The sequence below is a fragment of the Alosa alosa genome, chromosome 4, assembly GCF_017589495.1.
Source record: "Alosa alosa isolate M-15738 ecotype Scorff River chromosome 4, AALO_Geno_1.1, whole genome shotgun sequence".
Classification (NCBI taxonomy): domain Eukaryota; kingdom Metazoa; phylum Chordata; class Actinopteri; order Clupeiformes; family Clupeidae; genus Alosa; species Alosa alosa.
In genome coordinates, this window is record NC_063192.1 from 18,237,792 (window position 1) to 18,262,088 (window position 24,297).

Here is a 24,297-nt window from a genome sequence, read left to right on the forward strand (position 1 = left end):
CTGATTTCCTGACTTTGCCATGACCATATTGATTTGCATTTATTATATATATATATATTTTTTTTTATTATTTATTGAAGACCACCAACAGTGCGGATGAACTTCCAACAGAAAAAAACTTTAAACACCAGAGAAACAGCATACAGTATTATGCAAAAATCACAACCTCTACATTCATCTAATATAGTAAATGTAAAGAAATCAAAGTCTTTCAGAAATATGACAACCAGAAAAAGCAAAGGGAATGGTTCAAAGAAAAAACATCAAGAACTCCCCATTCAAGGGTCATTCTGGCCAAAAGGCCAATCCTTTGTACATGATTTTCTCCCACCCCCTTTTCCAGTTAGAGTCCATATAATCTATGAATGTGTTTGTGTCATCACATCAACATAAAAAACCCTCAATGACATGTTATTTTTCATTATTGAAAGATGTGCTATATTCTTTTTCTGGATTATTTAATAATGTATTCAATAATGTATGCTCATAAGGCACTTTGAAAGTCCCATGTGTATTTTAGCTGTAGATAATCATCTCCATCTTATTCATATATGCTTTTAGGGGAAAACAATGAAAAACAAAACAAAACAAAAAACCTAAAAAGACCTAAGAACTGGAAACTACAAAAATTCAAGCCATTCTCATCATCATCATTATTATTATTATTATTATTAATAACAGCAGCAAAAACTGAAATAATTTGTTTGGAAAAAATATGCGTTTGGTTTTGGTTAAAAAGATACTTCCAAGAAAAATAAAATGTCTTCACTGTGTTTCCACCCCCTGCTTAACTTCACCTCACCAGCAGCACACAGGAATAACAGCAATCCACCCCGGATAAATCACAGAAGTGTAAAGCTGGTTCAAAGAGGGAAAAAAGAAAACATCCAAAGAAAAGAAAGCTATATTGACCAATCCAACACAATCTATGTGAAGTGTTCCTTCTCTTGCTGTATTTGTATATGCCAAAACATTTGTTTTTTTCCCTCGTTCTCCTGAGCACTTCATGCTGGTTTTTACTTAGACACTTAAAACCCTGTGAGCCTCATCTTAAAAATAATAATAATGACACAAATTCAAATACAGTGGAAAGCACAACATAGAACAAAACCCCAACACGATTTTCCTTTCTCTGTGTTACATTTACAATGAATGCATATGACAAATTATAAACTGAGACTTTATACTGCACTGCTTCTGACAACATTTCTACGGAAATGAAATGGGGTCGGAAACCCTTATCAGTAAAAATCACCTGGAAACACTGCCAGTGAAATGTTGACTTAAAGGAGAAATCCAGCGATTTTTCACATAGGTCTCCGTTTCTCAAAGTCACCGAGTACTGTCAGTAAAAAAAAACAGTTTTATCTATCTCAAGTTGCTAGTTCTAGCAGCTAAACAAGCCAGGCAGATACAGCGCTACACTCTGGGGGCATGTACATGAGCCCCCATGCCCCCAGAGTGTAGCGCTGTAGCTGCCTGGATGCTTTAGCTGTTGGAACTAGCAACTTGAGCTAGGTAAAACCAACAGTACTCGGTGACCTCAAGAAACTATGATCTATGTGAAAAATCGCCGGATTTCTCCTTTAATATTGACCCACTGCAACAAATGTGAAGATAAAGATGGGCAGGTCGTGGGCATGAAAACCCTTGCGTCATGGAATGAATACCTGGGGTGGTAGGAGATCATGTACCATGGGTGAGCAGGCTTTTAGGGCCTAAATGAACTCACGCCTGAGGAATTTACAACTCATCAGCCAGATCACCCTATGCAAACACACAAATGAATTTATGCGCTTTGTGCGCTAATGGTTGAGCAACCTTGAGCTGCCATGAAAGACTGCAATGAAAAAAAAAAACACCACCACATCCTCACACTCACCTGAAAAAGCAATACCCTTGCCTCCTTTCTGTCTTGATGCAGTTATAGTCTTTGAAATGTCTACCAACTCAAATTGATTAATAATAATAATAATAATAATAATAATAATAAAAATCAAAACAACAACGAAAAAGAGCAGGCCTCTTTAACCTGATCTGCTTGGCAAATCCCAGCTTTTTCACCAAATGTTTAAATCGATGGGTTAAATGGTCTTAGATATTCACACCGGGGGGCAGAGACAGTAGTGTCACCAATCAACAAATCAGCACTCATACTCTGTCCATCATTATGTCAGCCATTCACCAGATCCTCCTCTCTGCTTGTAAATTGCACTCCTTGGGTAAAGAGAGACAGAAAGAGGTCGGGAAGTAGGGAGGAAGGAAGGAAGGAAGGTGGGAGGAACAGAGTGCTGCGATCTATTCTCATTCTCCTCGACCTCACTTCTCGCGGTAGTACAGCAGGTATAGCTTCAGCGGCTCGGGCAGCGGCAGTCCCAGGATCCTCTCGCGCAGGATGTTGACGGGCGGCTCGCCCTGGGGCTCACCTTTGCCTTTCTCCTCTTCCTCTTCTTCCTCTTCCTCGTCTCGGGCCACCTGCTCTTCCTCATCCTCCTGCTCCTCGTCGCCCCTCGCACCTTTCCCCCGCCGGCTGCTGCAGCTGCGGCCACCGCATTTCCCCCGGGCCCCCTCGTCCTCCTCCTCATCACCCTCTTCCTCTCCGTCCTCAGACTCCCGTGGCGCTCCGTGGGCCCTCAGCTCGGCCAGCGACGGGATGGCCGAGTCGCGGAGGATGAGAGAGTCCACACGGCGGCGGTGCAGGCGCCGGCGCTTGAAGCGCGGCCCATAACGGTGCATGGCACGGGCACCTGGGAACGACACGCGGCTCTTGCTGCGGCCCTCGGGGGACCCTGACGTGGCCCTGAGTGTGTGACGGATGGCCAGGCGGGCCAGGTCCTGAAGCGATCGCACCTCAAAAATGGCTGTGGTGAACACAGGAGAGGAGATAAGTGGGAGAAGAGATATAAGTATAGCAAGTATAATGTCCAAGTCTGTCTTTAATCCCCTATAAACAATATAACACACCTGACTTTGTGTGTCATGCTCTTTTAACATCACACACCTGAATAATTTTAAATGACAGATCTTATCTCACTGATCTTATGACTCATTGTCATACAAGCCACTAGATTATATTCATGGAATAAGCCATACACCCAAAACCAGCATTGTTCTATTATGTTCCTCGTGTTCCCCTGATCGTATGCCAAGTCCTTGCACAACTACTAAAATTGGCTGTTGTAAGCTAGCTTTGGTCATTCTGTGAGTACTTACGCAGTGGGACATTCCTAGTCTTGCCGTTGATATCTTGTCTGGGCTGCACCAGTGGAGCAAAGGACACAGCGATGATCTTTTTGGTCTCCCAGGAATTCTGGCCTGTGCGGGTGATCTTGGTCAGCTGTAAAAGAGCAGGTCAGAGTTCAAGCTTCAGTCTGTTTGTGTTGGATCATGGGCAAGTTCCAATACAGGCTAAAGAACCTACAAGGACAAGTCACTCTGAGGCAGTGTCATGTTCACTGGCAAGAAACAACATTCTAAACACGTTCTACTCCTTTTAGTCCACATCTGTGGCAGTCGTAGGGAGATAGAGAACTTCTCTCTACATAACTTGAAGAAACCACCACAAAGTCCCATGTTGCATCCCTGCAGAAAAAATCCTAAAGCATTTTGGGCACTACGGCCTTCCAGAATCAACCACATAAACAAACGTCTTCACATCATTACTATAAATGTATACTTCATTTAAGAGACGTGTAACTAGACCCTCCTCATTTCCCCCTGGAGCTTTAGAGAGCTTCTCTGCAGTGTGTTCCTGTTCTCACCTTCTCCTCCAGGGGCAGGACCAGGATGCCCCCCACCTTCAGCAGGTTCTTCATGTAGTTCTCGTGCTCGCGCTGCACCCCTGCGCCACAGTACACCCGGTCATACTGCCTACTGTCCGGGGGGATCTCCAGGCAGTTGCCCGCCACAAAGACGGGCTCACAGAACTCAAACCTGCAGCCACCACGCGCGCGCACACGCGCACACACACACACACACACACACACAAACACACAAACACACACACACCTTAATATCAACATAACTTGACCAATATGAGTGACTAGAATGGACTGCAGAACAAACACAGGAGCAATTTCCGAGCAATTTCACAAGCATGGCTAAAAGTAACATTCCTACTGGGTTAATGTGAGAGACATGAACTCAGCACATACCTCTCCCAAAGCCATCTCTCTCTTGATTATTAACTAGAAACAACTACACTTCAGGTGGAAGTCAACAAGAGAGGGAACAAAAGTGAACTCACTTGTCGAAGCTATCACTGGTTTTAATGAAGAGGTCCAGTTTCTGGTAGGCGTACTCTATCACATCTGCATGCAGCTCCACCCCATGGTTCACTCCAAAGGGTCCTTAGGACAAAGACATCAACAAGAACACCAATTTTGAATTTTTATTTTATTTTGAAATCACCCAGCTCACACTCTAGCTTTATGCTTGTATTGCCTCAAGGTTCAGATAGAGTCTAGGGTGTCTGGGACGCTAATCTTGTTGAGCCTCCTGGGGTGATTGAGTTCTTCAGGAACATGATCTGAGGCCACCTCACTGATGTGTTCCACACAAGAGTATTGCATCAGGAGCCATTTAGAGTCCATCTGAAATCACCTGTACCCCGGCCAAGAAATGATCAGGTGAAGCGATTTAAACTAACGCCAGTTGAACACTTGAATATTTAAAAGGGCAAACACATGATAGGCTCTTTGTGTTCTTTCTAGAGGTGCACACAAAAGCCAACACCTTTTAAACCATCATGTCAGATTAATATAATTATTTATCAGAGGATTCTATCCAAAGCCTCTTACAGTGAAGGTAAAGTGCCAATTTTATAGGGCATGCATTGGTGTGGTATTCAGTGATTTACTCAGACAGACCTTGAACTTGTTTGATTATCTAAACAAATTCACAACCAAATGTGCAGGTGACTTTTTTTAACCCCACCACTGGATTATGACTTGCGTCAACAATTCTGAGCAGTCTGAGGAAGGGCCGTAAGGGCTTGAGACGTCACTGTAAATAAAATGTAAAAAAACTTTAATGTGAGCACTCCGGTGTGCGGATCCTCACCTATCTGTAACATTTTTAATCCTGCACCCGATTTACATGGATGTGTGTAATTAAACTTGGCTCATTTTGCCTCAACAATTCCACATAAAGACAGAGATCTGACTTACAGATAGCATTTACACTCATACACCCACAGTCTTTAGCACCTGACTGTGTGTGGCTAAACATGCCTAATCCATCAGGGCATATCAAAGCAAACTGCAGAGAGCAAGCTACTGCTGCTCACTTTTTGCCCAAAAAATGACAAACAGACCTAACCAAACAGGCTTGCAACAGCTGCTCTTGAATCCCAGATCCCGTTCTCCTTATCTCATCAGCTTTGGCAGGACACACTCACCTAGGATGAGTCCCACCATGGTGCTCAGGTAGCCCGTGCCGCTGCCCAGGTTGAGGAAGGACAGGCCCGGCTGCAGGTCCAGGGCCTCCATCACCTCCGAGTAGATGCAGGGCGCCGAGAGGTGGATGTTTCCGTGCCTCCATGCCAGGTCCTTGTAGGCATTGTCGCGGTACTCCTCCAGGTAGTAGTCGGCGCGGTCGATGGCCCGAAAGGCACGCTCCACCAGGTCCGAGCGAATGTAATGTGCCTCCTTCAAGTTATCGATCAGCTCGTCATTATCCTCTCCTGCACTCACCGCCCCACCCATTGTGGTTAAAGAGTGAGAGACACTGTGGTGGACCTGGGTTGGGTGGAATAGGGAGACACATAAATCACATGCAGCCAATCAGGCACTGTTGACTAACTGACATACTATGACTGACGGTTATGGCTCCAACAGCAGAGCATAAGAAACACAATAGAAAACACTGTGGCATAAATCATTACATAACTAAAACAATAATCAAGTACACTAATTGGCAAGGCCATTGTGAATCATGATGCCTATTTTTGGGACTTTGCAGACTGACAATACTGCTACCATTTCTGAACATGTAGATTTTTACAGGAAGCTAACAATGATCTCTCTGATCAAGACAACCGTGAATAAATGGTCAACTTAAACAAAAACCGATCAACAACATTGGTTAGAGTTTGGCTTTCTTTCATTTGGCTCAGCTAGGAGGTTGCTAACACATACTATTTAATCACAGGGTTGGTTTAATCTAAATTAGATCGGTCACAGTAGTACAATACACAACCACACAACCTTTGTTGTCAGTGTCGATAGGCCTTTCATTTTATATATTTCTCATGCCAAGTTTAAAAGTTTAAAAGTGACACGCAGCTGTTCCACACTTACAGGCCAACAACGGCGAATGAGCTTAGTAGGTCTACTATCTAACGAGGAAGCAAAGTAGCATGATTAGTGAGACTGTTTGGCAGAACTGACATGGTTGGCTGCTTTCAAAAACACATTTGGTATGTAAACGAAGGGACATCAAAGGGAGATGTGCCAATTGGCGAACAAGTCGTAAAACACAGACAATTACGAAGAACGTTCACAATTACGTGTTAGCTTACTTTAGCCTAGTCCCGTGCTGTTCGTGGGTACTTGACTGCAGTCTCAGTGGGTTGACTGCGCATATGGCACTGCAATTCTCTAGCCTGGGTTCGGCTTCCTGCAGTGCCCTTTCCAATACTTTGATACGTCTGTATTTAGGGAGCACGACTAAGATTGTTTATTGATAATACCATTTTTCAAAAATCTGCTTTCATCGATTTCTAAAACTTAGCTACTGCAATGTCCACTGAGTGACGCTGTCGTATACTCAGCAGATGGTAAGATGCTTCCTTTGATGAAACACTAATTAACGTAAAGTAAACCGTGTGCAGCACCAACAAATCCTAAAATATGTGTGCCATGACATTAAGTAAATACAATACGGCGCAGGTAATGCTGTCAGCCCGAAACAACAACACTGGCATTCATAACATTTGAGTGGCGCCCATCCATCCATCTAACGCTTGTGTTATGTTAACCTACTTCGCTATCGATAACCCAGTTAATGTTAGCATAACAAAAATAAACACAGATACGGACAAGGTTGTTTGTAATTTCGTAGCACCAAACGTGCTGTCATCATTCAAACGTTCAGCGTTAAGGCTTGCTCTTTCAAAAGACACCGACACCAAACAGAAATCCACAGCGTAAAGAGAGAGCCACGTTTAAAGTGAAGGCAGGCTGGCTAGCTAGCCATCTGGTTATCTAAGACAAAAGAGTCGCAAAAGGAAATATTTGGGAATATATTCAATATTTTTGCGTAATCATTGTTACCGTTTAATTATAGCCTTTCTGTGCTGTTTCATGCAAAAAGGCGATATATCCTTTATTGGCCGTGTGTTTTCAAGGTTTTCTTCGGAAATACTCTGCTTCTGTGGCTGCAACACTGGATGTAAACACTGGCCAGGACAGCAGACGCACTGACGTCGCACGCATGAACACGTCAAAATGTGTGTCACCGGCAGAAGTGTGAACAAGGTAGGCCTACAGTAGCCTGCCCTACACTCTCTTGTAAATATAGGCTTCCCTACATAGAAAAGCAGATTATTTTGTAAAGGGTAGGAGTGAAATGAACCAGTCTTTAAACGGGCCTGTCTGTATCTTGGAAACCATATCCTTCACAATTTTGCTACATAAGGCCTTCTTACCCCCATTTAAAAAAACAAAACATTTAATATAGCCTAATAATTATAGGCCTAATAATACAAAACGTTTGCTCGTCAACGTTTTCTTTTCCCAATAGTTTAATATCAAAAGTAGGCTAATTTATTCCAGTTTAAGATTTGATAAGATGTTAATGAACTGGCCAGTGTGTAATGTTAGTGAATGAGCTGGCTTGCAAAATTATAGGCCTACTCTCCCCAGTTGGCTGTGCAAAGGGGCATATTGAGCCAAAGCCTTTGGGGGTAGTCAGTGGTTCACTTGGCATATTAGTTTGCCCACTGGAATCATTGAATAGAGTGCAGAATATGCACGTTTGTCTCATTGACGGCATAGGTTTGGCTTGGTAGCTGCCCATGATCTATAGCAATGTCCTCTGCACCCCCTGTGAATGAGAAAGCTAGTGAATGGAGGAGACTGGGGAGTAGGTGGGATGCTTAGGACAGGTAAGCATGTGACACATAGGACAGGTAGGGTAGGGTTTGAGCTAACAATGAATAACTGACATTATATTTCATATTTTAACTTAGTGTAACAGTCGTCATGCCACACAATGTCGACCAGTCATAAAAACTAGGTTTAATTCAAGACTCTCCTCAGTGGTTCCATGTTGGTGGAATTAGTTGCCCAGTGCTCTCCGTTCCTGTGGTAGTTTTGGGTCGTTTAAGAGGGGTCTAAAGACATTCCTGTTCAACATACTTAGTTGTTTAAGCGCTTCTTATGTGTTATGGTTTGTATAATATTGTTTTATTTTCATTAGGCTGTTGATTCATTTGACATTATTGTTTATTATTGATATTCTCCTTAATGTAGTCTTACCATGTCATTGTTTTTATATTATTGATTGAATGGACATTATTGTTTTATTATTGCTTTTTCCCTCTTTTTCATTGCTTATTTATTAGGCTATTGATTGAATTGATATTGTTGTTTATTATTACTATTCTCCTTATTATAGTTTGACCAACATTCTAATCTGTTCCCTGTTCAATTTTAAATATTATGTTGTTTTGTATTTGTGTGTCGCTTTGGACAAAGGCATCTGCCAAATCCATAACCATAACCATAACCATAACAATTACAGTGGAAAAATGAAAGGGGCTTCACAGTGTGCTCGTCGTCTGTCTTGTTTACCCTCTTTGTGGATGACATAGACACATATTTTGCCACCTTGAATAGCATTTTTGTAGGCTACATAGTTATATGTCAGTGTTGATTTGAAAGTACGGATATTCAGAACATTTTGTGACATGTTACATCATGTGTACAGGCCAAAGGTTTGCTATTATGCCAAACACGCAGATGAGTGTCATTGGTGTTTCATTAGATTTTGTTTTCTAATGCAATGCATATTGTGTTTTGAACAAAGGGAAGTAAACATAGCATTTGTCTTAAGCACAGCGTAACAATTTCCCTTAAACCCCCCATCCCCATCCCATCCTACCCAATCCCCAAAACATGGATAACAGTTGACTAATTACCAAATGAAAAGTTATTTAAGTTTTCCATTCTTCCATTCTTTCTTAATCCTGATGATATTAATAAGCTGCTTAGTAGTTACTAACTGTTTTCTCAGATGGCCCAATACACCTTTAACATGGGGCAGGTTTAGCCACATGTAGTTCTCTATTTGAGTCAGGCACACTGCTAAGGTTTCAATTGACACCTATCCTGAACTTGTGTTGAATAGATGTTCTCTCTGCCTCATATTCCATTGGTGAAAGGTTAACTCTGTTTAAAAAAAACAGCTCATTTTCCCCACTCTACTCCATATGGCAGTTCTTTGGCAAACAACCCAACAAAATGTAAACAGAAACCTTATCAAACCATTTCTGTGATGTATGAGGAAATCAATGACTATTGAGTAGACTGCATTCTACACTTCTAATTCTAATTTTCAAATTGATGTTTCTAATCCATTAGTAAAGACCTTCTACTTTGGAGCAGCCCATGGTGATATGCCCGTGTGGATGTGCATCTATAGGCCATAACATAACCACATTTCCATAACAATGTGGTATTGATGTTGTTGGGTTCTGGGCATGACCTCAGTAAAATCTAAATTCAGCATGCTGGCGCTTGGAGACAAGTGAGACAGATGGCCAGTCAAAATCTGATTGGAATAATAATTTCTTAGTGGAGGTTAAAATGTCAAACATTGTTGAAAGATGGTCTAAAAACAACAACCACAGCAACAAAATGAAAAAAGAAATCAGTATAAAAGTCATATAAGTATAAATAATTAATAGTGTTTGCCAATGACTGAGTAAATTCTAAGTCTTATTTAGTCGACTTCATTTGATGTTAGACTGTTTTGTTTGCCTTAATTAAATTGTATCTAGAATAATTCTATTTAGCCTGCTGATCCACTGAATATGCTCTGTGTAGGCCTTGATATAGCTTACTCTGGACAGGATAAGGCCAGATCTGTTTCTGTCGCCTGCCATCTGTAGACCTATTACACAATCACATGTTCCTGGTATGTCTTCTATTGGCCACTAGATGTCAGCTCTCTAATGCTATTGATTTTCATCACATAGTCTCTGGCACTAGGCTTAGTCAGAATCAGATATGCTATTAAAACCTCTCTTTTTCACCATTTCACACATTACACATGCAATTAAAAAACACAAAGGACACAGTGTCTCAAAGGTATTTGTTCTTTATTAATGTTTTCAATAGATAACATTAAAATGAATCATACCCCCCTCCCTCACAATAAGACATCACTGTTCCTGGTTTTAACACTGACACTTCAACACGAGTACATAGGTACACAAACACAGTCACAATCCAGACCCAACTACTGTAGTCACTTCCAAAAATGCACATAAATTAAAAATTAAACAAAAAACGCAAAGATATATCTATATGTGCACAGCCAAGGTCCATCCCGCTCTACAAAATGGCACAGTAGCAAAGGAACAACCACCTCTACAAAAATTAACAATAAAATTCATCTATCACTGTGGAAGTGCTCTTTATTTTGGAAGTACCTATTCATTTTTTTTTTGTTTTCCTAAAGGAGAGCATTACCTATGTCTAGAAAATGACCAGTAAAAATAGCTCATCTCTGTAAAAATGCTCTAGCTGGATAGACCTTGGCTGTGACTGGCATCACAAACCTTTTTTTTTTTTTTTTTTTTGCATTTTTTCTTTAGTACAACAACCATAACACTGTTCTTTAATACAAGTTTGTACAGAGTCCCATTGGTGTCAGAGTAATGCCCTATGCACGTATGCATCTTCTTCAGTATGTTTTGCGTTTATTTCAATCTTTCCTTCACAGACGCTTGGCTTCTCATGCTGTGCAATACCTGAATTAACACGATCAAATCACAGTTTTGTGTGTGAGAATTTCAATGTTTTTCCCTCTTGAGTCACGTGAAAACATTAATGTTTCATGTCTCAGTAACAAATTGAAGGTGTCTAAATGGTAATAGACTAATATGTTTTTATTTTTTAAAAACATGCCTACAGCGACAGGCATCATTAACCTGTTTGTTTTTTTTTTTTTAGTGTGGAGCAAAATCCCTGTTCCCATTCCAACCCGCCCCATCAAGACCCTAAGATATCCCCCTCCCCCTGCCCGCCTTCATCCTGAGCGAGATATGAACCTAGATCCCAAATGTAAACATATCCTTTCCTGCTGTGAGTGGACTGAGAAAGGCACACATGATGAGTCACACAGCATTAAGCTACAGTACCTATGAGGGCAAATTTTGGTTATACCAACTTAATGGAACAAACTGTTGTCAGAAACATGCCTTTCGTCTATGTATTTTGTATGTGTATGCTTTCAAAATACTCAAACAAATGTTAATGTACATTTACATATCTAGATAGTCGTTTTGCCACCGACTTGGCATTTTAGGACACACAAGTAAAGACACCTGATTGTGCCTGTGAGTTATGCTGAAGAGACCATATCAGAGATCCATGGGCCTAGAATTACAGTAGCTTCTATTAATTGAGTATTACGAGTATGTAATACTACTCAACGAACACTACTCAAATCCCTATTGCAGTTATAACACATAGTGCATCCAATCAGACCAAAGATAGACACAGGTTTTATCCATTATGCTAATACGTTTATATGCCACCAGAGGAAGGATACATTTGCTCCAGTCAAGTATAGTGCAACAGCATGGGGTAAAGGCCCATAGCCCAGTTGTCAAACTATTTAGTGAAATCCAAACAAAAGAAGGAACCTAAGAACCATTAGGGTGATAGTGGACACACAACAGAGAACCAGGACGCAGTGGCCAACACTGGATAGTGCTTTAGACTCTAAGTGACTCAATACAACATGTGATGGTATGACATCATTAGTGCATCAGCAGTCTTCTTTGCAAGCCATCTTCACCAATGCCAACCCTTTTCAAGCAACTAGTCAGGCATTTGCTTTGTTAATACCTTATGGGTTTCCCTGTGCTATTAGATAGTGATCATGTCTAATAATACAGTAATTATTTAGATGTTTGGTGCTTTGATGATGCCAAAAAAGGGGAACTGTTGACAGTAATGGTGTATTGGCATTGAATAAATCAATGGTTATTGTTGATGAACTGGGCAGTATATTTTTGGTTCCAAATTCCATAGGGCAAAAGGCTTTAACTGGAAGAACTGAGATCAATGTCATCAACATCTTAAATGGCACAATAACTGAGGGGCAGCATTTCTCAATTAGGGAACGCTTCAAAATGATAAAAAAGACTTAATCATCCTCTAGTTTAATACTTTCATGCAATAGAAGGGACAGAAAAAACAGACAAAATGGCCACAAAAAATCAGACATACGTAATCCTGTCTGACTGAGAGAGAGGCACAGTGTAACCTCAAACTTTATACCCAGATTCAGGGCTCCCAATTTATAACAAGCAAACACTGCTTCCATTGACTGAGCAGGCATGAAGGCTTGTGTATTAGTTTGATAGGACTGTGGGAAGGATTTGATGGTTGGTATGTGTCAGATACACAGTGTTCTGCTCATATACATTCTCATTGGATGTCCATTGAATCACAATTCAAAGAACCTGTGGCAAAAAGCACTGTACATTTGAGACAGCGAGAACAACAATACAGGTCATACATACACAATTGTATCATTCATAGCCAGTGATGTCACTCATATTCACACATGTCCTGTCTGTTTCATTGCCTTGGATCCTAGGTTCATTGCTGGCATTGGAAACACTTAAAAAGTGCACAAAAGAGACCTATTGTATGGTCAAGAAACTTATGACTTACATCATACCTAACTCTACACCATTTTTCACAAAGCCACTAACTAACTGAGGAGTACATGGGTTGTCTTGCAGTTAAAGCATGTTCTTGTCCATTCTATAATAGTTCATTGTTGACACAATTCTTGGGATCAGTATCTGAAACACAACTCCAGTTTCTTCCATTGTAACTTCACAACACTGTACAATACTAAGGACGTACAAGTATCACCACCATGGAGTACTCGCTGTGCATGAACTGCATCTACACCATATGCACATGCTTGTGCACTCAAATGCAAGGAACACACAATATAGGATTTAGTCATCACCAGATCAAATGACAAGGATATGACAATACACACAGTTACATCCTGTGTAGACTGATGACAAATGAACAGGGATATGAAACTATACAAAGAATCCCGGCTTTCTAGAACTTTAGAAATCTGACTGACTGACCATAGTACACATGTATCCTTAAAGCACAGTTGACTGGGCCATTATTAGGTTTGAAATTTCCTCCTATTGAAAATTATTCTCACAGCTTTTGGACTGATATTTTTTTTTTGTTTCTTCTGAGAAGCTACAACAAGAGAAAAAGAGTTAACAATTACACTGAAAAAATATATGTATGTTTTATATCTTTGTATATATAGAGTTTAATCTTTTTTTATACAGTGTGTATACATAGTGTATTTATGGCCATCTTGGCGGTATAAAGGCATCTGTAACAATCAAGACTCTATGCCATGGTCATGTGACCCAAGGGTAGCTGCTGAATGATAAAGAAAAAGGGCTAGTGGCACTTTGTGCGTGAGCAACGGAACTGAAGAATAAGGCTACAAGGGTATATACGCATCTGATATCAGCTTGCTTTTTAATGTCTCTGCCATGTCTGACAGATCCTGAACAAAATGTCGCTTCAAGAGGGATGGGAGTAGTAAGAATCTCAAGGAATGGTGTAATTTAACTCTTTAAGTTTTGGGTGAGGCGGTCTTGGCAGCAAAGGTGAGCTTCAGGATGTTTGAAAGAATGTCAGGTTCTTTCTATCCAGGTTTCTACTGGGAAAACAACATTTTCTGACATTTTAACTGGGTCAAAGGTGAGCCCCTGCGGCACTAAAAAAAGATTTTTGTTGAGGATGTATTTTTGTTTTCCAATTTTTGTTCTCCAGAAAGAACTGTAGATCTGCCAAGTGAGCCTCAGATAATCAAACACTATTTATACTTTTTCCCCATAGATTTTTTTTCTTTATTTAAATATCAGCAGGATTTTAAGACTACTCAGACCCAGTCATCACAAACACATAGACATTACAAAATATACAACGTCACAGTCAATTAGTTATTAAATATTAAATAAATAATAAATACATTTTGAAATATTCCCTTAGTTATGGGTGTCAGAAAGCAGAAACAATAAGATGAAAAAAAAAACTTTATAAAACTATCAAAATTTGTCTGTTAAAAATATTTGCACTTAAAAATGTTAAAAAACTATCTTCAAAGGAAAACAAGATATACAAAATAAGTATGCGTGGTTGGTCATTATATAGCTTCTTTTTAAATATTGATATCTTCCCATATTCCATGGCCTCAGGAAAAAAAAAACTATGGGCTGCATTGCGTTTTTAAATAGGAATTTTAAATAGGAAAAATGATACAAATAAAAAATAAATAGGCAACATTCAAATAAAATAGTAATAAAATAGAAATAAATTACAATATGATCCTTTTAGAGATCTTAAATAATTTATATACCAATAATAATTACACTATAAACTACGATGAAGTGCAGTTTTTAACGTTCATAAATAGCATTGATATGACTGAGTGTAACTGAAATATATTTACAAGGTCTGCCTCCCACACTAGAGACAGCAGATAAAACATGTAATCTAGTGGCTGCAGCAAAACTCTTCATCTTTTAATCGTGGATGATAACCTGAAGGACAGAGGCTATGTGGGGTGCTGGAGTACCATATCTGACCCCACAGTAGGACAATAGGAGACTGATGTCAAAGGACTGGTAATGGAACTGCACTAGGAGATAACGTTCCTCCTCAGTGTCCAGGAAGGCAATCTTAAAGCGGTCGGAAGCCGTAAGCTTTAGTGTGAACTCCTCTTCAGATTTCCCTCCACTGCATTTGTGAGGACTTTCTTTCTTTTACTTTTCTTTTCCTTCACAACCTGTCCTGCTCTCTCTCTTTCTTTCCTCAGTAACTTCAGAAAGATGTGGTGAATAGGATTCCATACCATGACCAGGTCAAGCCATTCTATTGAGCAAAAGACTTTCCGCCTCTGGAAGTGGATCTGCAGTTGCACAGCTATCCTTCTTCACGTACGTTTGCTATGTACACTGGTAGAGAAACTTGACAGTTTACTGCAAGCTGATTGACTTTTCATGTAGTAGATACCTCCCTGATGCACGTTCGGATCACCGCACAAGATTTGATTTCATTGGCTGGTTCTTCCTCCTCCCCTTTCCGCCTCTCTGATGGCAGGTGCTGCTGACATCAAGTACTCTTCCTCACTGCACACTTCCGCTCCTGATCTGGTGCCCACCATGTTTGGTGAACGAAGATGACAGGTATCGCTCATGATCATGGGTTTAAAAAAAAAAAAAAAAAACAGAATTAAAAAAAAGGAACGCTTGTAAAATAAAAAAAGTACTCTACAGATATGCCATTGCGTGAACCAGACTGAAGAATTTTGTTCTGGGCTGCCCATGCTTTTCGGTCCATAGCCAGCAGCTTTTGTCAATTTTGGCCCTCAATCTCCCCATCGCCTGACATGCTGACTGTGTCACAGAACACTCCTTGGGATGACGGTTGGGGTTTAAGTCGGCATTTGAAAAATAACCTGAATGCCCCCCATTTTTTCCTCTCTCCTTCAAACACATTTCACAACAGATCAGAACTCCAATTATTTATACTGTAGTCGCTCCTCTTCTTCTTCTTCTTCTTCTTCTTCTTCCTCTCTTCTGGTCGTGCGTCGTGCCCCTCAGACCTTGATGCTTTTGACAGCCTGGTTGATGGTTTCCAACAGAGCCTTATTCTCTGGGTTCTGGTAGCAGTCCTTGTTGGTGTACATGTCAGTCAGTGTGCTGACATAGCTGTCGAAGTTCTGCTCGGTGATGGGCTCACGCTGTGGTGCAGAATAAATAAACACAGTTATGCTAATGACCAACTGTGTGTGTGTGTGTGTGTGTGTGTGTGTGTGTGTGTGTGTGTGTGTGTGTGTGTGTGTGTGTGTGTGTGTGTGTGTGTGTGTGTGTATTTTGAGTGTTAGTGGATAAATGCAAGGTAGCTAGCTGCACAAGATTGATTGGGTATGACTGTGCATGTGCCTATATGCTTGGGATTATGTTTTTTTGTGTGTAGACAGTATGTCTACAGGCTTTGGCGTGTGAGTGCTCGTGTGAAGTGAGGGATCTCACCATGTGGGGCAGGCGTATGTGGGCCAGGCTGCGGATGAGGGCCTGGCTGAGGCCGGACAGCTCCATGAACAGAGCCTCATTCTGCTCCTCAATTAGCTTGTTCTCCTCCTCAATGTTCCTCAGGTTCTTCTCCATGGACGAGATCTGCATACAACACAGAACAAATATAACCCCTGTCCAAAAGACGTGGCAGATCCGAAAAAAACTTCTATTTCACATTCAGCACGCATAAACACTCACACACACACACGTAAGCACACCTGTGTTTGGAGATTGACCATGTCTGACTCCATCTCATTGTTGGACTCACTGAGCTCATTGATCTCTTTGTTCAGCTGTTTGATATCTTCATCATTGTCAAGGACTACAGAAAGATGATGAAGAGGAAGACATCACAGTGTGAGCGCACTGACCACAACACTGAACGAAGAGAAGGACGGACAGACAAGAAGCAAACGAAAGGTAAAAACCGAACAAAAAAAAACATCTCTCACCATCGCTAGCCCTGAACTTGGTGCTAAGGTAATCGTCCTCAGGCAGGCGGGTCTTCTTCTTGGTGAGAGAGGCTCTAGGACAACCAGAGAGACTGAGAGAGGAGGAAAGAGAGAGAGAGAGAGAGAGAGAGAGAGAGAGAGAGAGAGAGAGAGAGAGAGGAAGGCAGTGATATTAAGAGAGTGAAGTGCACCAAGCGTTCCAACCCTGTGACCCACTTTTCTCTGTTCTGCTCTTCAAACAGTCCTTTAATCCTTCCAACACTAAGAAATTCAATTGATATTTCCTGCAGAGCCTCTCTATCATTAGGCAAAGTACCAGGTTGGATTTAGCTTTGCTCCCCTCAAACACCCAGACTACATACCAGAGTGTATAATACATATTTCATGACGAATGCATGTCTAAATTGTCAATAATTTCTAAGCTTACCACACTTTGCTTGATAGGTTTGCTGTGGGTACTGTATCTCCCTGCAGTATCTTAAGTGCTTTTACATGCTCAATGCCCCTAAGATGACTTATTACATCATACAGGAAGTATTATCCAATATAATTTTGTATCTGGATGTTGTTAAAAGTTGGATATCAATGACTGTATGCTACTCTACTGTATGTCTGTAGAATTGTTACCTGCGGTGGGTGAGAAAGCTGCCGTTGGCGTGGCCCGAGCCATCACAGCCTGGCGTGGGACAGGTGGGGCCCTCGGTCTTGAAGGCCTTCCAGGAGAAGGGGGTGCCGTTGAGCAGGCCCTCCTTCTGCCGGCGCGCGGCCAGTGGGCAGCCGTAGGCACTGCGGTGGGTGGCGTACTTCCCACTGATGTGGCCCAGGCTGTCACAGCCAGGCACTGGGCATCTGAGGGTGGACAGGAAGTGAGGGTATAGGACAGAGAGAGGGAGAGAGAGAAAGAGAGAGAGAGAGATGGAGCAATGGGTTTGGAAGTGGTTAGGATACACAAGGAGTACTATAAAAGACAAGCATCTGGTCAGAAGTATTACGTTGCCCTTTTGAGCATGCCTTTGCTGCCCTGTGCTCAGCTAATAAACACACACCACATGCTTACGGGAGTTTGTAAATCCAAGGCTGTTTTTGGATTCCAACCATATCGGAAAAAAATGACGCTAAATATAACTCAAAGGTCTTCCTACAAGCAAAGTAATATCTGACCAGGAGTTTCCACTTCTGTTTACTGCATTTCCAATACACAAATACACAACACAAACACAACAGAAGTCCATGCAGATTCACTGAAACCCTTGAGAATACTACTCTACGTGTTTGTGTCCCAAGTGACATTTAAGACAGAATTAGCATCCATTCCAGATGGCATCTGAAATGTTGTGCTCTTTGACATTCTCTAAGCTGCATTAGACTAAAATGAACTGCATAACATGACTGTTATGTGGGAAGGCTGTGTATGGGAATCATCTAGAAGGGGTTGAATCAAGGCATCTCTCTATCCTCTTCCTTGGACAGGAACAGGAATATTGAAATCCATTAACACCAAATCGATGCAATGTTCTTTACCGTATGGTACAATAAAGAAAAAATGCCGTGGTTTTCTACGTGGTACGAACTTTATGAGCTCGGAGTCCTCCTTGTCGTCCTTGGTAGGAGTCGTTTTTATTCCACTTTTCTTGGCACGAGGACAACCAGACAAACTGAAAATAGAAAGTATGAAGCTGATAAAACCGGGAGACAAAAACTGCAATGGAATTCTAGAGAGAGAGATAGTAGGAGTTTGTCAATTTATCTTAGCCTGAAATCATGAAGCCCGCGTTTAAAAAAAAAAAAAAAAAAAGCCAGTGCTTCAGAATAGGGAACACTCTATCTGGAGTGGTTTACGATATCAAGCATGCACACCCATGGGGCTGGATGTGGACTAATCCATTCAGGTTGTTCCCTACTCTAAAGTGTCAACCGATAAAAGGAAATAAAATAAAATAAAGAACACTAAAGCAACCAATCAAATAGTATCAGTACATATGTGGGAGGCAGTGTGTGTATGGGGCCTATCTAAAGCTACCACTGTCTAACACTAATCTTCTCTGTCCGCTATGTGAACACGTGTGTGTGTGCGACTGTGAGCGTGCGTGTATGTGTGTGCACAGTCTGTGTGAGCAAGCTATTAAAGTCGACAAACAAAGAGTTGTACCTTCTGTGTGAGGCGTAGTTACCAGTGATATGACCAGAACCATCACATCCAGGAGTGGGGCACCTGAGACAACCAAATAACCCGGTCAGCACAGGCACTCGTGAGTATGGTGTCAAACTATCTGAATATCTTTTTTTTATTATGCACTACAGTATTGTCTTTACATTAAAACCTGAAAACATTAGTAATAAAGTCAATGTTATCACTCATGCACATAATTATATCAACCCATGTTACATTCATAACATACATTCAAATACATTCATATCTGATAGTGTGATAGCCAGGAATGACTGTTTGGGGAGCATGGACTCATCAGTGAAGTGGTAGAGATAGAGGAGAGGAACTAGTGTGTGTGGATCTGGTGATAAACAGACGGTAGTGTGCAGTGTGAAGCTTTTGGGGGGCTGTAGCGGCCCAGGGGGGAAGGAAGAAAGAGGAGAAAAGAGAGAGAGAGTGAGGAGAAGAGAAGAGAGCAGACATACTTGAGTTCAGGAGTGTGGGCTGCCATGAGGGACCGCAGACTCTTATCAGCAAGAGGACACCCAGACAGGCTACAGGGAAGAAAGTGAGGAGGGAAGAGGAAGACAAACACAGAAGGAGAAAAGATAGATAGAGAGAGAGAGAGAGAGAGAGAGAGAGAGAGATATAAGGCACATCAATTAGAGAACACACAGAAAGCAAGGAGGCAGCGAAAGAGAAAAAAACTCATGATTTTCCCAGTCAGATTTTTTTTTTTGTTGTAATTTCAAGCAGCCAGAGAACAGGGACAGCCAGAAAAATTGAGTGTGTTTTAAACTGATTGGCTTTTGAAGTGCTGTTGGCAAAGTCGCTTAACTGTCGTTTAATGACAACTCTCAAGAGCGCTCAACACTTAAGTAATCGGACACTTCAAGAGAGATGAATTATTCAGGAAGGATCCAAATGCACCCTCAGCAGATTTGCCTGTCTAAAGTGTAGATGTTGCACAAAGCCAAGAGCTTAAGGAAAGATGAGTCTTCTCTCCACAATGCTCTATGATGACCCGGCTTTTCTGATTCCATACCTGCGATGTGATGCATAGTTTCCAGTGATGTGGCCGCTACCATCACATCCAGGGGTGGGGCACCTGCAAAGAGAATGGCCACAGAGACCTCAGATAAGACAGCAGCTAGTTTCCAATTCAATCACAGTCACAGAGCACACTTGATCGGAATGATAACACGCTGACAAAATGTCTTTGAGGCTACAAGAAAACGTTAGCATATCTGATGACGCTATGAACAGAAGCAAGGAAGACAAAAGGCCTGTTTGATAAATGATTAGAACATTTTTCTCAATCAAAAAAAAAAAAACTACTACTTACGACAGCAGGTCCTTCTTGATGTCCTTGGGTGACTGGAACTTAACCTTGAAGCTGGGGGTCGTGACCTCTCCAGGGTATTTCCTGTCCTCCAAGCAGTCCTGCATCATCTCACAGTCCTCGGGGTCGGACGAGGCAAAGGACTGTGCTGTGTGTTCCATCTGTGGAAAAAACCCCCCCCAGACATGTTAGACCTCTCCCATTAAAATGCATGAGGCCAAACATACAGCGCACGGAAACTGCATAATATCTCTTCCCTCTGAGTCACTGGGAGAACTGTGTTTTCTAGCTACAGCTATTTTAAGGCACACCTCAGAAACCTACTCAGGTGTTTAAAAACAAACTCCTGTGGCAGGACAATGGGCCTGCATTGCATAACCTTCATTGGGAGGACAGCAAGAGAGAAAGGACAGAATTAATGAGGGGTGGAGAAGGAGGAGGTGGGAGGGGAGTAGGGTGGGTGGGTGGGGCTACACCCTCTGCACTGACCTCCTCCATCTCCTCCTCGCGCTGGCGGTTGGGCTTGGTGTAGTCCAGTGGGCCGTCCCACTCCTCCTGCTTGTAGGCGTGGACGGAGTGTGGCGAGGTCATGCCGCTGTGTCCGTAGTGGAGCGAGGACGAGGATGAGGACGAGGGATCGGGCGAGCGGACACCGGGGCTGGCCCCCGACACGCTGCCCTCACGCTTCATGGGCTTCTTCATACTCAGGTCCAGAGTCCCATTCTCATCCACTTCAATCTCCATAGTCTGCAACACACACAGACACAGGACACAGACACACACACACACACACACACACACACACACACACACACACACAGTGTTCACCCTTATTTATAGTACCACATAGAACCATTGTAAATACAATCTATGTGAATATGCACACACACATATAAACACACTGAAATTATGCACACAGATATAAATATGATGTGTAATGTATACTGTATATGTATCATACATTATGCATAACTGCACGTTTGAGATATTATGCAATATGCAATTATTCTGATATAATTTCATGTAACACATTATAGAACAGGACGCCTGATTTAAAAAATTTAACAGATGAGATTGTGAGGAAGATGGTCCCTGAGTGCAAGCATAACATGGCATCAAACTAGATTGCCAAAGAGGCAGAGTGGAGAGGAGAGGACAGGAGTGGAGTGGAGAGGAGAGGAGAGGAGAGGGAAGAGTGAGCTGGGCTCTGATCCTAGAACAGTCCCCTGGCTGATTAGTGCTGTGCCTCTGTGCCACGTTGCCCATTAATCTTCCCTTTTTATCCTCACAAAAAAAACATGTCAGGAAATCGAAAAATGATGAAGTAGTCACTTTCTGCGCTCAGGGAGAGGCTTTTAAAAAATCACAATATCGGAGGAAAGAGCATGTGCAATTACAGTACCACCCCCCTCCACACACACACACACACACACACACACACACACACCTCTTTCTTTTCCTATGGGGGATGGAGAAAGCGGGTGAGAGAGAGAAAGAAAGAGACGGAAGAGGAGAGATAGAGGACAAATGAGGAGGACTGAGACCACTGAATGAGAGAGAGAGAGAAGGGGACAATAAAAGGAGGGCCACTCCACCAGAGAATGAGAGCAGAAATGACAGCAAGTGTAAGTGAGAAATGACAGGCAGAGATAGAGAGAAAGAAAGAATGAATAAAAGACACAGATAGAGAATAGAAAAAAAGGCTGGAGAGGGGTGGGGTGGTGTGTGAGAGAGAGACTGTGTCCTGACCTGCATTTATCATTCAGGAACTGCGACCGACCGTTTCATCAGTCAGGCCCATATAAACTGAAACAGTGTAGTGACACAGCACAGAACACATGGCTCCAGAAGGTTAGAGACGTCTCTCTCTCTTTCTCTCTCTCTCTCTCTCAGTATGGGAGGAAAGGGATGAGAAGTAGAGGAGAGGTGATGCAATCCTACCTCAACATCACTTCACTCTTGCCACCCCTGCAAACTCATCCCACATTGACGAGCAATAGATACAGTTTTTTTTGTTCGTTTTTCCTGACAGCGCGCGTCATCTAATCAATAAATCAAGGCAAATATTCAGTCTCACCCAACTTGGAGCAACTTTACAACTTGATATCAGCTAGATATCCTCCTCCCTTTTTTTTTTAACCGAGTCTGTTATGACAACTTCACCCGAGCTACTGCCTGTTGTTAAGGGTTCTCTCAGCACCATCTTTGAAGTGTAACACCCCCTCCCCCCCACCACCCCTACATCCACCCCCACCCACCCAGTCCCACTCTCACTGCCTCCACTTGTCATCCATCAAGTTGCTCCCCAGGTGACGGTGTTCCATTGCTAGGGGGACAACCTCTCCATCTGCTCCTCCTTGTGTTGGTAAGGCCGAGGTTAGGAGCTGTTGCACTCTCCATCTTCCCCACGGGAAAACAAAACAAAAAAAGACTTCCACGTGGGGATTCTACTGAACAGACCAGAGAGCGCTGTTCTCACTAGGATCGGAGTCAGAACCATCAAACTGGAGATGACCTCTTTGTCTAATGCTACTTGTTAAAAGATCATTCACACAATTTACCTGTTTTCGATGTTGTGTGATATCCTGCCTCTGTGTTACCAGTGAGAACACTGCCCTTGTGTGTGTGTGTGTGTGTGTGTGTGTGTGTGTGTGTGTGTGTTGAGAAGAGGGGGTGTGAGCGGCGCCTACCTTGTCCTGGGGCTTGGTGCTGAGGTTCTCGGGACGCTCCCAGCAGCGCGTGGACAGGTTGAGGATGGCGGTGGCGCTATGTGCGCCGCCCTCGGGCCGGGGGGGAGTAGTCAGAGGGCGGGGGACGCCTGACGGCTTTCACCCTGCAGACCGTGGCTGGGAGAGGGGGCTCTGGGGAAGGAGAGTTTGGCTGCATGGAGAAACCACAGAGAGAAGAGGAGGGAGGGGAAGACAACGAGAAGGGGGAGGTAAAGATGACAGGGGGAGGGAGAGAGTGAACATGGGTAGGGGAGGGAGAGAGAGAGTGAACATGGGTAGGGGAGGGAGGGAGAGAGTGAACATGGGTAGGGGAGGGAGGAGAGAGTGAACATGGGTAGGGGGGGAGGGAGAGGAGGAACATGGGTAGGGGGGAGGGAGGGAGAGAGAACATGGGTAGGGGGAGGAGAGAGTGAACATGGGTAGGGGAGGGAGGGAGAGAGTGAACATGGGTAGGGGAGGGAGGGAGAGAGTGAACATGGGTAGGGGAGGGAGGGAGAGAGGGGGAAGAGAGAATGATCAAATTCCCGACAGATGAAGTCATTGTGATTCCTCATTGATGTGGTGTCAACGTCAACATGCTCCTGTGGTTTACTCTCAAAGTACAAAGACTTGTGAGTGGGAAAAGGAATAGATCAAGGCCTGATGATGTGTGCCTATTTATAAAAGCATCCCATCTGAAATTACACTGAAATTAAATCTTCAAAATCCAGGGCCTTGCTCGAAAATTGGATCGTGCTTGGCAAGTGTGTAGCTTGAAAGCTCAAGTGGGTTGGGTGAGTGAACATTTTTGAGTTTGAAAAAAAAAACGTGTTTGAGTTTGAAACATGAGTTTGTGTGTGTGTGTGTGTGTTTGTGTGAGTGAGCATGAGTTAGAGTGTGTATGTGTGTGTGTGCTTGCGTAAGTGGAGCTCACATTTGAAGGCTTTGGGTGAGGTTTCGCTGGTATGCATCTTTGGAGCGAGCATGCGCCTGCCAAACACCTGGGCGTCGAAGCTTGCATAATCGAAGGACACCTTGGAGTACTTCTCCAGCTCCCTGGCCAGGTTGGCGCGCGGCGTGGTGGACACCACATTGGGTTTGTAGCTGCCATAGTGCGGAATCTCGAGCTGCTTCACAAAACACATGGGCCTGCAGGGAGAAAGAGAGGCACAGAAACAATGAGAGAGGAGAGAGAGAGAGAGAATAAGAAAGAAAGAAAGAAAGAAAGGGAAGAGATTGAGTGGTGAAAGGAGCAGAAGGATAGAGGAACACAG

The 24,297-nt window shown here is 42.7% G+C and overlaps 2 protein-coding genes across 3 annotated transcripts in view; both read right to left on the minus strand.

Moving 5' to 3' along the window:
* Positions 1-1,487: 1,487 nt before the first annotated feature.
* Positions 1,488-7,450, minus strand: LOC125292818 (protein-L-isoaspartate O-methyltransferase domain-containing protein 2). Of its 2 annotated transcripts, none has more exons than XM_048240267.1 (6): positions 7,275-7,450; positions 5,399-5,738; positions 4,247-4,349; positions 3,762-3,933; positions 3,214-3,337; positions 1,488-2,861 (listed from the first exon to the last, which is right to left on the minus strand). In XM_048240267.1, the coding sequence occupies exons 2-6, from the start codon at positions 5,703-5,705 to the stop codon at positions 2,320-2,322; spliced, it is 1,248 nt and encodes a 415-aa protein (XP_048096224.1). In that variant the 5' UTR covers positions 5,706-5,738; positions 7,275-7,450; the 3' UTR covers positions 1,488-2,319. The 2 variants fall into 2 exon arrangements, with proteins under 2 accessions (XP_048096224.1, XP_048096226.1); XM_048240269.1 differs by lacking the exon at positions 7,275-7,450 and adding an exon at positions 6,521-7,078.
* A 2,857-nt stretch (positions 7,451-10,307) lies between these two features.
* myt1b (myelin transcription factor 1b) overlaps positions 10,308-24,297 on the minus strand; it is a 35,813-nt gene continuing 21,823 nt past the window's right edge. The window contains 14 exon segments of the mRNA XM_048240272.1: positions 10,308-16,038; positions 16,331-16,474; positions 16,591-16,694; positions 16,825-16,916; positions 17,452-17,673; positions 18,396-18,479; positions 18,974-19,036; positions 19,459-19,527; positions 20,019-20,081; positions 20,319-20,476; positions 20,805-21,062; positions 23,006-23,125; positions 23,128-23,195; positions 23,958-24,172. Of these exon segments, the coding sequence (XP_048096229.1) occupies positions 15,895-16,038; positions 16,331-16,474; positions 16,591-16,694; positions 16,825-16,916; positions 17,452-17,673; positions 18,396-18,479; positions 18,974-19,036; positions 19,459-19,527; positions 20,019-20,081; positions 20,319-20,476; positions 20,805-21,062; positions 23,006-23,125; positions 23,128-23,195; positions 23,958-24,172 (1,804 nt within the window). The 3' untranslated portion in view covers positions 10,308-15,894.